Raw genomic sequence first — 16,044 nt, 5'->3', positions numbered from 1 at the left:
CATTCAATATCACAGTAATCCAGGTCTATGCCCCAACCAGTGATGCTGAAGAAGCTGAAGTTGAACGGTTCTATAAAGACCTACAAGACCTTTTAGAACTAACACCCAAAAAAGATGTCCTTTTCATTATAGGGGACTGGAATGCAAAAGTAGGAAGTCAAGAAACACCTGGAGTAACAGGCAAATTTGGCCTTGTAATATGGAATGAAGCAGGGCAAAGACTAATAGAGTTTTGCCAAGAAAATGCACTGGTCATAGCAAACACCCTCTTCCAACAACACAAGAGAAGACTCTACACATGGACATCACCAGATGGTCAACACCAAAATCAGATTGATTATATTCTTTGCAGCCAAAGATGGAGAAGCTCTATACAGTCAACAAAAACAAGACCAGAAGCTGACTGTGGCTCAGATCATGAACTCCTTACTGCCAAATTCAAACTTAAATTGAAGAAAGTAGGGAAAACCACTAGACCATTCAGGTATGACCTAAGTCAAATCCCTTATGATTATACAGTGGAAGTGAGAAATAGATTTAAGGGCCTAGATCTGATAGATAGAGGGCCTGATGAACTATGGACTGAGGTTCGTGACATTGCACAGGAGGCAGGGATCAAGACCATCCCCATGGAAAAGAAATGCAAAAAAAGCAAAAAGGCTGTCTGGGGAGGCCTTACAAATAGCTGTGAAAAGAAGAGAAGTGAAAAGCAAAGGAGAAAAGGAAAAATATAAGCATCTGACTGCAGAGTTCCAAAGAATAGCAAGAAGAGATAAGAAAGCCTTCTTCAGCGATCCATGCAAAGAAATTGAGGAAAAGAACAGAATGGGAAAAACTAGAGATCTCTTCAAGAAAATTAGAGATACCAAGGGAACATTTCATGCAAAGATGGGCTTGATAAAGGACAGAAATGGTATGGACCTAAAACAAAAGCAGAAGATATTAAGAAGAGGTGGCAAGAATACACGGAAAAACTGTACAAAAAAGATCTTCATGACCCAAATAATCATGATGGTGTGATCACTCATCTAGAGCCAGACATCCTGGAATGTGAAGTCAAGTGGGCCTTAGAAAGCATCACTATGAACAAAGCTAGTGGAGGTGATGGAATTCCAGTTGAGCTATTTCAAATCCTGGAAGATGATGCTGTGAAAGTGCTGCACTCAATATGCCAGCAAATTTGGAAAACTCAGCAGTGGCCACAGGACTGGAAAAGTTTTCATTCCAATTCCAAAGAAAGGCAATGCCAAAAAATGCTCAAACTACTGCACAGTTGCACTCATCTCACACACTAGTAAAGTAATGCTCAAAATTCTCCAAGCCAGGCTTCAGCAATACATGAACCATGAACTTCCAGATGTTCAAGCTGGTTTTAGAAAAGGCAGAGGAACCAGAGATCAAATTACCAACATCTGCTGGATCATGGAAAAAGCAAGAGAGTTCCAGAAAAACATCTATTTCTGCTTTATTGACTATGCCAAAGCCTTTGACTGTGTGGATCACAACAAACTGTGGAAAATTCTGAAAGAGATGGGAATACCTGGCCACCTGAACTACCTCTTGAGAAATCTGTATGCAGGTCAGGAAGCAACAGTTAGAACTGGACATGGAACAACAGACTGGTTCCAGATAGGAAAAGGAGTACGTCAAGGCTGTATATTGTCACCCTGCTTATTTAATTTCTATGCAGAGTACATCATGAGAAAACCTGGGCTGGAAGAAGCACAAGCTGGAATCAAGATTTCCAGGAGAAATATCAATCACCTCAGAGATGCAGATGATACCACCCTTATGACAGAAAGTGAAGAGGAACTAAAAAGCCTCTTGATGAAAGTGAAAGAGGAGAGTGAAAACGTTGGCTTAAAGCTCAACATTCAGAAAACGAAGATCATGGCATCTGGTCCCATCACTTCCTGGCAATGGATGGGGAAACAGTGGAAACAGTGTCAGACTTTATTTTTGGGGGCTCCAAAATCACTGCAGATGGTGTCTGCAGCCATGAAATTAAAAGACACTTACTCTTTGGAAGAAAAGTTATGACCAAACTAGATAGCATATTGAAAAGCAGAGACATTACTTTGCCAACAAAGGTCCATCTAGTCAAGGCTATGGTTTTTCCATTGATCATGTATGGATGTGAGAGTTGGACTGTGAAGAAAGGTGAACACCGAAGAATTGATCCTTTTGAACTGTGGTGTTGGAGAAGACTCTTGAGACTGCAAGAAGATTCAATCAGTCTATCCTGAAGGAGATCAGCCCTGGGTGTTCTTTGGAAGGAATGATGCTAAAGCTGAAACTCCAGTACTTTGGCCACCTCATGCGAAGAGTTGACTCACTGGAAAAGACTCTGATGCTGGGAGGGATTGGGGGCAGGAGGAGAAGGGGACAACAGAGGATGAGATGGCTGGATGGAATCACTGACTGATGGACGTGAGTCTGAGTGAACTCCAGGAGCTGGTGATGGACAGGGAGGCCTGGCGTGCTGCGATTCATGGGGTCACAAAGAGTTGGACAGTACTGAGTGACTGAACTGAAGGAATCCAAAGAGTGTCTGGAGGTTGTAAAAACCTCACCAGACCTACTCCCATAATTTACATTTTAAGATAACAGGATTAGCCAGAAGGTTTAATCCAGAGACTGTCCTCAGGCAGGATACATTATCCTAAGGAATGTAGAGGGATAAAAATGTTTGTCCTTTTTTCCTCCTTGAGAATTCCAGACCCCTCTCTCCTTGGGGACCCCTAGACTTCTTATCAACCTGCCTAGGAAATGACTCTCTCAACTGTACCTTGAAGACATAAGTAGAGTTGATAGATACTTTCATTATCCTTTACAATATTTAGGCTTCCCTGGTAGCTGAGACAGTAAAGAACTTGCCTGCAATACAGAGGACCCAAGTTCTATCCCTGTGTTGGGAAGATCTCCTGGAGAAGGGAATGGCAACCCACTCCAGTATTCTTGCCTGGAGAATATCATGTCAGATGAGCCTGGTGGGCTACAGTCTTTGGGGTCGCAAAGAGTTGGATACGACTGACCATCTAACACACATATAAATCTTGTTTTCTTCTTCCCTCCCTCCTTTTTTACCTTCATTTTCAATCGTTGGCTTTCTAATGCTTCTTTCTTTTATATATTCATGGAGATATCAGTCCTTCTCTTCATCCACCCTTCCATGCATAACTAGATGAGCTGGAGTTCCAGTAGGACAGAGGATGGAGGGAGAGCAGCCAGGGCCTTTTCCTCAATCTGACCTTTGGCCATAACCAAGGTGATACCATATCACCTTCAGGGAAGCCCTACTTTTCCCCTGGAGAAACACAGAAGTCCCACAAGTTGCACCTTGCCAGCCTTTCTCAAGTGCTATGCTCCCATAATTCTGAACATTTGGTAATTGCCTACACATGTCATATAGTCTTACTTCCTGCCTCTGCCTAGAAGCCTACCTGCTTCTTGATATCCACTTGCTAGACTCTTCCACCACTCTTAAGATTCAGGTCAGTAACATTTTCTCCAGAAAGCCTTTTCTGACCCTTAGGTCTGTAGGAGGTGCACTGACAACTTTTCTATGTCACTTTCAGAGCACGCTGTTAATTGAATTTTCATATACCTGCCTCCCCCTCTAGTCTATGAGCTCTAATGGGTAAGGAGCATGCCTTACTCATCTTTATCCCCATGCTCAGCAGTGAGCCAGCACAAAGACAGGACTCAAAATATAGTATTGAATGAAACCCTCAGAATCCTGGTGGTTAAATACTTCTACTCTGCTGTGTGAACTTTCTCTCCATCTACCACTTCTGATTAGTGTCCCATCCAAGCTATCAAAGGACAAAGAGTCCAGCAGTTATGAAACAGCAGAAGGGAAACCACAGACTTAGGCAACCTGATGAAATCCTGTATCCTTCACCTTCAGGTACTAAGTGATTGATGGGCTGGTGGTTCTAAATGACTAGGAACATCATTTAAAAGTAGAAATTACCCTGGGTCCTACTTTTAGGAAACTATACAAGATATGAATTTGGCAAAATTAGCTATCATTCTTCATATTGCCTAAGAACTCATTGCAAAGTTCTCTGAGCAGTCAGCTCCTTTCAATGCATTTTAATTAGTTGAATCATGAAAACTTAATTAGTATGAGACATTATGGAGAGATGTCAAGGAAATGCAGTAAGCTACCTAAATTATCACATTAAGCTATCATGATTTTGAATATGTATCCTAAGATATATTTTTTTTAATTTTCCAAATTAAAATTCAAAACACTTATTCCTAGAAACCCTGAACTTGAGGATGAGTTTCAAGAGCCCAAGTAGACAAGGTATATTAATGCCTTTCCATATTCTATGGAAGATTATAAATTAATATTCTCATGAGTTGCCTTCCATAAAATCCATTTGCCTTTTCCATTATTTATCAGAATAATGCTGTGAACCAAAGATAAATTATCTCCTGTAGGGACCTCCCTGGCAGTCTAGTGGTTAAGACTGTGCTTCCGATGCAGGGGGCATGGGTTCCATCCCTGGCTGGGGAACTAAGATCCCATATGCTGTGTGGCATGACCAGAAAAAAAAAAAATCTATCTCTTTTTGTTTCAAGTTGAGAAGGAATACCCTTGAAAACTTTGCTTGCTCTTTACCACAGTAATGAGACTTACTGGGAAAATATTTGAAGTGCATATTTGCAGGATATCAGATTTTTCTGGTGAGTAAAAATTGTCAGAAAATGACCCCACTCCTGTCCCACAAAAGAGCAAGATTAGATTCAATTGATTCAATTGTGATTAATTATCCAAGAAGCCTTTGTGGGAACCAGCTGAACAGTTAGCCAGAATGTGCAGCACAATTTGGAATAACTGTTCCTTGACCTCTTGTTCCTTAGTGGGACGCAGTCCCGCCTAAAGTATTATGTGTGCGTGAGTGCTAAGTCACTCAGTTGTGTCCAACTCTTTGTGATCCTATGGATCATAGCCCACCAGGCTCCTCTGTCCATGGGATTCTCCAGGCAAGAATACCGCAGTGGGTTGCCATGCCCTCCTCCAGGGGATCTTCCTGACCCAGGGATTGAACCTGTGTCTCTTAAGTCTCTTCCATTTGCAGGCAGGAATGGCAGTCCACTCCAGTACTATTGCCTGGAAAATCCCATGGACAGAGGAGCCGGGTAAGCTACAATCCATGGGGTCGCAAAGAGTCAGACACAACTGAGTGACTTCACCTTCACTTTCACTTTCTTTACCACTAGCGCCACCTGGGAAGTCCCTAAAGTATTATACTTTGTTTCAGTTCAGTTCTAGACAGCCTCACTCTGATTGCCATCCTTTCAGTTCAGTTCAGTTCAGTTCAGTCACTCAGTTGTGTCTGACTCTGCAACCCCATGAATTGCAGCACGCCAGGCCTCCCTGTCCATCACCAACTCCTGGAGTTCACTTAAACTCACGTCCATTGAGTCAGTGATGCCATCCAACCATCTCATCCTCTGTTGTTCCCTTCTCCTCCTGCCCCCAATCCCTCCCAGCATCAGAGTCTTTTCCAATGAGTCAACGCTTCGCATGAGGTAGCCAAAGTACTGGAGTTTCAGCTTTAGCATCATTCCTGCCAAAGAACACCCAGGGCTGGTCTCCTTCAGAATGGACTGGTTGGATCTCCTTGCAGTGTATTATTTAAATTTTGAACCTTGAGTGAAATTGTGTAAGGAAATGGACTATCACTACTCACTCCCTAAGAATTTTTATTGCTCCCTTTCCCGTACTGGACTTCTGCGGGCAGAACTTAACACCTCTGTTCGCTCAGGTTCACAGACTTAATATCTCCAGTGGTTGGATGTGGTACAAAAGATGTGGAAGTTGTGTACTCAGCTGCAGGAAGGGCTATAATCTTTTCTTTCCGCTCACCTTTGGGGAGAATCAAGCTACTTTGTTTACATTATCTTTGAAATGAGTCACACTGTATCAGCTAAATGGGAGTGGTAACAGTTTAAAAATAAATCAGTTTGAGCTGTGACCACTTGTGATCCTTTATGGAAACACTTCTGTGGGCAGTACTTTGATATCTCATAACTGGTCCAAGTATTTTGTTTTGGAAATTTTTTGTAAAAACAACCTTACTGAGGTTATGTTTGCTGTGGCACCGGTTTCCCTTTCCGTTTTCAATGTCTTTCCAAAGTCTGCTTTGACATGCTTTGGACAAGTCATGGCAGAATGGCATAAAGAGCAGAAACTGGACAGATGTCCATGTGAATAACATCAATAGTGTTTTTCCTTTCTTACCATGTGGGTAGAGAAGTGACCACCTTCAATTTGCCTATCAGATGTTGACATCGTTTTTATTTTGCAGCTCATGAGAATACTTCCCCACAGTTTAAATTTGCTAATGGTATATATCCTGAAACTTGGTCAGAATAAGGCTGACATGCCCGTGCTTGGGCAACTTAAACTGTTTGATGTTACATAAAGTTCCACTAGTTCTCTTTAGAAAACTCTGGGTCACTGCATTCAAGCTTAGTCAAGTGCACAACTGTATATGGAGACACTTCCAATTACACAGTCTAGAGCTGAAAAGGGATAGGCTGGGGGCTGGCAATTTGGGGGTGGAGGTACTTGTTTTTGCTAAGATGGTAAGGAAGAAAAGGGGCCCAACACTGGCTATATTAAGCCATGTTTGTTCCTCTGTATTTGTGTGACATCACTGAGCTGAGAGAAGGTGAGGACAGGTGTCAAGTTGGGCAGGACTACCAAGAATTTATAGCACATCACTGGTCTGGCATGCTTGGGCTCTCTTGTCTTCCCCCATGGGAGACAGCATTGGGTTGCTTTGAGTTAACCCACTCCAGTATTCTCACCTGGAGAATTCCATGGGCAGAGGAACCTGGCAGGCTACTGTCCACGGGGTCTCAAAGAGTTGGACACAACTGAACGACTAACACTTTCCCTTTCAACACTCTTTCTATGATAATCACATCTGCCTTTTAAAATTAATCTTCTATACATTGATAATTTTGCCTATCAAAAGAATAACTAGAAAAGGGAACCCTCCTATCCTGCTGGTGGGAATGTAAATTGGTACAGCCACTATGGAGAACAGTATGGAGGTTCCCTAAAAAACTAAAAACAGAGCCTCTGTACGATCTTGCAATCCCACTTCTGAGCATATATCTGGAAAATGATGAAAACAATAATTTGAAAAGATGCATGCACCCCAGTGTTCAGAGCAACACTATTTACAATATCCAAGACCTGGAAGCAACCTAAATGTCCACTGACAAATGAATGAAGAAAGATGGTATAGTATATATATACATACAATGGAATATTATTCAGCCATAAAAAGAACGAAATAATTTCACTTACAGAAACATGGATGGACTTGAAGAATATCACACTGCCTGAAGTCAAAGGCAAATATCACAGATATCATTTACATGTGAAATCTTAAAAATGATGCAAGTGAACTTATTTCAGGAACAGAAATAGACCCATAAAACAAACTTATGGCTACCAAATGGAATAGTTCAGAGAGGGATAAATTAGGAGTTTGGCATTAACAGATACACACTATTGCATGTAAAATAGATAAACAAGGACCTACCATATAGCACAGGGAATTATATTCATATCATCTAACAATCTATAATGGAAAAGAATCTGAGAAAGAAATATATATACATATACATACATATATCTTAACCACTTTGCTGTACACTTAAAACATTGTAAATCAACTATACTTCAATTTAAAAAAAAGTAAAAGGAAGAATAACTAGGGTCTGAGTCAGGGCGGGAATTGTTCTCCTTTGAGTCAAAGTTTCTAAGTAAAGTTATTGGACTTCTAGGACATTTGTTTTGACTGGCTATATCCTGGATGGTAGAGCTTAATGGAAAATTAATAAACCAGTATATTAGGATTATCTTATCTATATCACAAGGCTATTATTGTGAGACTCAAATGATATAGAAGTTGTAAAAGACTTCAAAGGAATTCAAAGGTCAAAGAAGAAAAGGATCATGTTTATTCATATTTACCACCATTAGTATGACTAAGCACTTTGTGTTATTGTTGCTACCAGTGACATTTGGGTAGAATTAATGTCACAAACTCCCTACGGGTTAATATTTTTTGGCCATAAGGAAAACAGACATTGGAAGAGACCTAGTAAGAGCTAAGACTAGTCCCAGATATGATAGTTATCTATTAACCTAGAGAGATCTAGGAATACCTTGGATCCCTAATGGCTCCAGACCCATCATGAAATACATATAGATGAGGATGACAATGAAGATGAAGACAACCACGGTCGTTTTTTTAACACATCTTGAGTTCTTACTGTGCGTTGGGCAATTTTTCAAGGGTTTTACATAAATTAACTCATTTAATCTTCTCAACAGTCCTATCCTACCTCACTCTATGTTCATCCCCATTTTACAGGTGAGAACACTAATGCACAGAGAAAACAAGTAACTTATTTAATGCCAGAAAGAAAATTAAAAAATGAGCCTTGGTCCAACTGGTAAAGATAAGCAGTTTCCCAGTTTTATTTTTTCTGGGCATTAGAATGCATTGAAAATTAATAGCACACTTTATAAATCATGATGTCCCAGAAAAGGAGTCTTTCCCAGAGATTTTCCTGCTGTATAAATTGAATTCTTTGTAGTGCTCAAGGGTCTTAAAGATAGGTTTTATATCTAATTATACTGGAATCATTTTATCTTAAAATGCTTTGAATACAATGGGAGCTCAATGCAAGTTAGAAGAAACACTTTGGTATCTAAACTCACTGAAGAGCATAGTGAGGTTTCTGTTTAAGAATGGATTCTGTTGGTTTCTACATATTCCATATATTTTACAGAATCTATATAATTTTGTGTTTCAGTATGTAACTAAAATATTGTGTCAAAACATGCTAAGAATTAATTAAATACAAGAATTAATTAAAATGCATATTGACTACTCTGGTATAGATATAGATTTAATAATATAAAGATTATTATAATTTAGGCTGGTGTGTCTACTCACAGAGATCCATAGCTGCTGCTAAGTCGCTTCAGTCGTGTCCAACTCTGTGCGACCCCATAGACGGCAGCCCACCAGGCTCCCCCGTCCCTGGGATTCTCCAGGCAAGAACACTGGAGTGGGTTGCCATTTCCTTCTCCAATGCATGAAAGTAAAAAGTGAAAGTGAAGTCGCTTAGTCGTGTCCGACCCTCAGCAACCTCATGGACTGCAGCCCACCAGGCTCCTCTGCCCATGGGATTTTCCAGGCAAGAGTACTGGAGTGGGGTGCCATTGCCTTCTCCGCCCATGGTACTGTATTAATACTGTAAATCTGGAAACTATCATAGGCCCTTTGATAAATATAATTGATATCACTTACATAATTTATTTTCAGGGGAATGACACGCTGGGGACAATTTGATGATCTTTATCGCATTAGTGACTTGGACAGGGATCAGTTTCCAGTGACTGGAGGAACAGGTTCCCAAGAAGGTCAGTATCAAACTCTTATTAATGAGGAGACTTTTTTAGCTAATATAATGCATGAATCCTAAATGTTTCTCTGAAGTATAACATTTTATATACCATTAGTTATTAAACTCTTATTTTATATTTTAAAAATATATCTTAGGAGCATACCAACTTAAGTCACTACAGTGCTCATATAATGTTTAACAACCTTACTTTGCTATATAAAAGCATTATTAAAAAATGTATTAAGTCACTTAGCTTTATATTAGATTAGGGAGAACTAATGGTTTGAATAAAGTTTTTCATACATAAAATTGTTCAGTATTTCCCCCCAAGGATTAGGATCATTTATAACACTCAGTAGTTTTTTATGTTAAGACCAAGCCCTTCAGGTTGAATTCTACATCTTTTGAGAAGCTAAACATTTTAGTTAATACTTAATATGACATGACTTCTCAGAGGCAGATATACTGGGTTTGCTATATTTGATAGGGTTGTTTTAAGTATTTATATGGCTGAGTTGCTCTGCTGTGTACCTGAAACTATCACAACATTGTTAATAGGCTATATTCCAATATAAAATAACAAGTTTTAAAAAAGAGAAATCTACTTAAAAATCAAGTGAGTTCATATCAAATTTGACAAACCAATGGAAAATGCCAGCTCCTATGACTTGTGACATCAGTAATCATAACAACAATGGTATAATACTATTAGTTTTTTGTCATTTACTGAGACAGGCATGATATTTTGTATTTTACATGGATTTTCATTTTTATATGGTATATAGAGATCCAAGGAGGAGTTGATGACTGAGACTGGAGTAGGGTTCACATTTCTGGAATGGTGATATTACCAAGCTGATTTCAGATTGAACAAGGGTATCATGCTGGCATTATCTTCATGAAGCTACCAGCAACTTCCAATGTGTAACTAATTTTTTTCAAAGCATTCTCAATTCATCCCTTCTACTGTCCTTTAACAACTCATATTCTATAACAAACATGATGCTCCTGCCAGGACTTCCTTATTTTTGTCTTATGGCCTTTTGGCATTTTTTTATATGAGAATCCTTATATTAATAATTAATCCATTGACAACATTCATTTCAACGCGGGAATCCCAATATCTTGACACCAAAGATATAATAAAAATCTATTTGTATTTAGCACCAGTGCTAGAGAAAGATGAAACATCACTTGTTTATACTCTAACTACAATTAAATTAAAATTCCAAGGTAAAATGGAAGACAAGTGTCACTAGATGTCCCTGTTCTTAAACAAGATCATTGCTATTTTCTGTTTAAAAGAATTTTAGTTCATTGCTTAGCCACATAATTACTTATTAATACTAATCCATCCATGATGCAAAGAGATGAGAAGCTAAATTATATGGGTTTATAACCTTTATTCTTCCCAGACTATTTATCTTATCACAGTAGCACTCTGAAGCCTCATGCAAATGAAGAGCCTGAATCCCCATTACTCTACAGAACTATGAGTGAAGCAACCCTGGTGAGGAAAAGGATGAAGCCTCCGATGATGGACAGAAAAGCCAGACAGAAGCATAGGGCCTCTATTAATGGACACTTTTATAACCATGAAGTGAGTTACAGTTCCATTAATGTCATTTAAAAGAATGATATCTAATGTGCTAACAATATCACTGAATTGAATTTACAATTCAAACTTACAATACTATCAGATATACTACTGCTATTACTACTGGGTATTCTCTGTTTATTTGGCATGAAATTGTTTTGCTGGCTTATCTCATTACTCACTAAAACATAATCATATGAAGTAGATACTATTCTTTTCCCTGTTTTACATATGAGTTAACTGAGGTTCACAGTTGTTGTTCAGTCACCAGTCATGTCCAACTCTTTGCAACCCCATGGACTGCAACACTCCAGGTTTCCCTGTCTTTCACCATCTCCCAGAGATTGCTCAAATTCATGTTTATTGAGTCAGTGATGCCATCCTACCATCTTATCCTCTGTCATCCCCTTTTCCTCCTGCCTTCAATCTTTCTCAGCATCAGGGTTTTTTCCAGTGAGTTGGCTCTTCACATCAGGTGGCCAAAGTGTTGGAGCTTCAACATCAGCTGTTCCAATGAATATTCAGGGTGATTTCAGGATTGATTGACTGCTTTGATCACCTCAGATTCACAGAAATTCACAGAGGTTACACAATTTATTCAAATTTATTCAAATTTAATGTTTGAATGTACTTTGAGTCAATATCTTTTGTAGCACTTACATGATTCTAATGACATTTATGGATGTATTGGTTTCTTTGCCCAAGTGCTGAGCTCCATGCTGACACAGGCACCAGCTGAGCCATCTGTGTATCTCCAGTGTGTATCATAGGGTCTGCCACTTAGGGTTCACCAATCATGCTGGTTAAGAACTTGGGTTCTGGCATCAGACAAAGCTGGATTTGAGTTCAGAGTTGGTACTTAAAAGCAGTGTGACCTGTGACAAATAGCCCTGTTTATTCTGATCAGTTAAATTTCTAATTCCATGTCTTACAGATATAATATATGTATCACTTTTTACAGAAGTGCAATTATAGTTTATATAATTTGTATTCTGATTTTTTCACTTAATATGTGTTGAACTTTTATGTGCCTTTCTGTAATATTTATAAGACATTTAACTTGCCCGAAGGTAGGAAATAGATCATTCTTTTCTAGAACTCAAATTTTTTATGTCATGTATTTTAGCAATCATTCATCCATTCATTTAATAAATACTTTAAAACCACTATATGTGAGGCACCATTTTAAGCTTTTTCATACAAAATATTAATTCATTCATCATAAGCTTTTTCCTTAGAAGGCTTTCTACCTTTTTCTTTCTTCCTCCCTTGGAGGGCTATCCACATGTCTCTTTGGAGACTGGTGGGGAGAAATCTCCCTTGTGAATTTTTGGTTCAAATTAGACATTTTTCTGTCTCAAGAATTTCCTCCCTGGCCAAGACATAGTATTGACAGTCCCCTACAGATATGCAACTACCAATAGTCCTGGTTTCTTCTCTTCAGAATTATGCTGTGTGTCATCAGCACATGTAGGGTGGTTTGTGTTAAGAAAGGCTGTGAAAGCCACGTATTTCCAAATGAGCAGCTTCCAGATTGGTCCGCAGTACTAAGAACGAAATTGGTACTAGGTTGGCAGCACAGCATCATAATTAAAATTCTTGGTCTTTGCAGTTTGATGACTTGATTGCAAATTCTTGCTGAGCAAATAAAAAATCTCAATCTCTTAGCTTTCATCCTTCCTTCTTTACAAGGCTGTTCATGGGATTAAGTGGAATGAGGTGAATTTAGCACTCAGCATAGTGTCTGCACAAAAGAAGAACTCAGTTTACATTAGTGTCATTGCTGCTGATTGAAAGAGATCAAGTGAAACTAAACATATTTCACACAAATGTCATTCACTACAGTATAATAACTAGCAGGAAATGAAACCCCAAAACCCAAAGCACCTTATCAATGGGTATGCAATGATGGGTATCTAGGAATTTAAGTTGAAATAGTTGTAAGATACTTTTTTATATCATGAAAGCTCTTGATAATGCCAATATTGAATAACACACTTATTAGAGGCTTAGATTGTGATACATAGTCCTAAGGGAATATGTTCCAAGACCCCCAGTGGATGCCTGAAACCAAGGATCGTACTGAATTCTATATATACTAAGTTCATGCCTATACATACATACCTATGATAAAGGTTAACTTATAAATTAGGTAAAATAAGAGATTAACTACAATATCTAACAATAAAGTAGAATAATTATAATAATATAGTGTAAAAATGTTATGTAGTTGTGGTCTTTTCCTCTCTCTCTCTCAAAATATCTTGTAGTCCTGTATTCAATTTTATAAGGGCAGGAGATGATAAAATGCCTATGATGTAATAAGATAAATTGAGGTAAATGACATAGGCATTTGATGCAGCATTAGGCTGCTAACGACCTTCTGACAATATATCAGAAGGAGGATCGGCTGCTTCAGATGATCCTGGGCCATCAGGCTGTGATGAAGTTGATAGATGTCTGTCAGAAGCAGACATGGTCAGTGGTTGGGGGTCTTGGGCAGGGTGGAGTAGGATGGTACAAGATCTTATCATGCTGCTCAGAATGTCTTCCCTGGTGGCTCAGATGGTAAAGAATCTGCCTGAAATGCAGGAGATCCGGGTTCAGTTACTGGGTCACGAAGATCCCCTAGAGAAGAGAACAGCAACCTACTCCAGTATTCTTGCCTGGAGAATCCCATGGACAGAGGACCCTGGTGGGCTACAGTCCATGGAATTGCAGAGTTGGACACTACTGAGCAACTAATACTTTCAACACACTTTCTGAATGCCACACAGGGACTTCCCTGGCAGTCCAGTGGTTAAGATGTCACCTTCCAATGCAGGGGAAGTGGGTTTGATCCCTAGTGAAGTAGCTAAGATCCCACATGCCTGTGGCAAAAAAATGAAAAAACATAAAACAGAAACAATATTGTAACAAAGTCAATAAAAACTTTAAAAGTGGTCCATATTAAAAAAAAACAACACTTAAAAAAAAAGAACAGCACACAATTTAAAATGTGTGAATTATTTCTGGAATTTTCCATTTAAGTTTTTCATCTCTCTCAGGATTTTATTTTTAAATAGGAATAAAATTATGAGTAAACAATTTATGGTTGTATGTTTCTTATAATTTTTATGGTGCATTACTAATCCCCAAGAGGGGTGTGTCAGATTTATTGGATCATGGCAGCTGTTTACCAAATTTTATCTCAAGGGCCAACTATTGATTAGAGCAACTTGTGAGAAACATTGTTCTAAATGTTCAATTAGCAGCACTTTTACCCAAATCCTCAGTTGAGATATAAGCTGAATTACATGAAATTGCCAACCCTGGACCATTTCTGACCAATTGAAAAGGAATGATTTCATATGGTTCAAATAAAAGCAATTTAGAACAATTACTCCCAAACAGGAGGGAATTTTGAAATCTTGAATTACAGTAAAGAATAGTATGATTATCTCATGAAAATATTTCAAACATTCTCAAATGATGTTTTTACCTAACTTACTCTAGAAACAATATAAAGCTGCTTAAAGGCATACATAGTACTCAACAACCAAAACAAAGAAAGTAAAAATAAGAAAGCAAAATTTTAAACTCATGATCTCGGATTTTTTGTGCAAAGGAAGGCCAGAGTCAAGAGACAGACTCTTGTTAGTTTGTCACATATGTCCTTAAAATTACAAAAATCTTTTTTTTTTTCTTCTAGACGTCAATTTTCACTCCAGCCTTTGGATCAGAAACTAAGGTCAGAGTAAACAGTAATATGAGAACTGAAGAAGTAATAAAGCAAATTCTCCAAAAATTTAAGGTAATCTTTATCAGTGAACTGAACTATAAATATCTTGTGTATAATTTAATTGTAAACACATAAATGGATTTTTCTGAAAAAGACATATAAGATGTATATCTAAATTAAATATTCGGTTCCAAAAAATTATTTCCTATGTATAGTTGACCCTTGAAAAACACCTGTTTGAACACCGTGGGTCTCTTTAAATATGGATTTTTTGTTAACTTTTTATTATGTATTGGGATATAGCCAATTAACAATGTTGTGATAGTTTCAGGTAAACAGCAAAGGGACTCGGCCATACATATTCATATACATGGATTTTTGTCTTCAATGCATATATTACTGTTTACAATACATGGTTGGTTGAATCCATGAATGCAGTCCCGAGAGTACAAAAGGCCAACTGAGGGACTAGAGTATATGTGGATTTTGGTATCCACAGCAGATACCAAAAGACAACTATATAACATCTTTTAGTAACTGCACTGAGAAATTACCTTATCCCTGGGGAGCAGAGAAGATTTTATATATGAAAGTGAAAAATTAAAGTGAAGAAACAGATGTATAATCTGGGTCTGGTTGGCTTAGAAAACACTAATAAAGAATTCATGTCTGTTCATTTTTTTCCATTGACAGATTGAAAATAGTGCCCAGGATTTTGCACTTTACATTATTTTTGCAACAGGAGGTAAGAAAACTTGCTTATTCTTATGTGACTGCATGTGTTGTCGTTTCCTGCCCATTAATAAGGCAGAAAAGCGGTTTACCTCTTTCTGCGGAAGAAAGGAAGGAAGGGAAGAAAGAAGAGAGGTGGAGTGTTTTACATTATTCATCCTTCACAATTTCAAAGGAAGACAACCTAAGAATAAGGGATCCTAGAAGAGCTTAACACAAAAGACTTTCCTTGTTGCTGCTGCTGCTGCTAAGTCACTTCAGTCATGTCCGACTCTGTGCGACCCCATAGACAGCAGCCCACCAGGCTCCCCCGTCCCTGGGATTCTCCAGGCAAGAACACTGGAGTGGGTTGCCATTTGCTTGTTGGCCAGGCATTAAACTATCTGAATGGTGATCAAAGAGCCCTGGAGAATAGGTGGAAGATTCCCAGGAATTGTAGGCATTTCAGTTGTTGATCTTTGTACTCCTTTCTTTTTCACTTTCCCTTTTCATTCTAGCTTTTACTAGAGTCATCATTACAGACCATTACTCCCTGATC

At 38.5% G+C, this 16,044-nt stretch overlaps 1 protein-coding gene across 2 annotated transcripts in view; it reads left to right on the top strand.

The window, feature by feature from the left end:
• Nucleotides 1–16,044, top strand: part of RASSF6 (Ras association domain family member 6) — a 66,543-nt gene that overhangs the window by 42,442 nt on the left and 8,057 nt on the right. For both annotated transcript variants that reach the window (XM_040237055.1, XM_040237054.1), the window contains exons 5-8: nt 9,375–9,472; nt 10,872–11,056; nt 14,745–14,846; nt 15,468–15,519. In XM_040237055.1, coding sequence (XP_040092989.1) covers nt 9,375–9,472; nt 10,872–11,056; nt 14,745–14,846; nt 15,468–15,519 — 437 coding nt within the window. The remainder of the gene's footprint in view (nt 1–9,374; nt 9,473–10,871; nt 11,057–14,744; nt 14,847–15,467; nt 15,520–16,044) is intronic.

This window comes from Oryx dammah, unplaced genomic scaffold (assembly GCF_014754425.2).
Source record: "Oryx dammah isolate SB20612 unplaced genomic scaffold, SCBI_Odam_1.1 HiC_scaffold_3, whole genome shotgun sequence".
Classification (NCBI taxonomy): Eukaryota; Metazoa; Chordata; class Mammalia; order Artiodactyla; family Bovidae; genus Oryx; species Oryx dammah.
The sequence above is the reverse complement of the archived record's forward strand: the minus strand, read 5'-3'. Positions and strand labels throughout refer to the sequence as shown.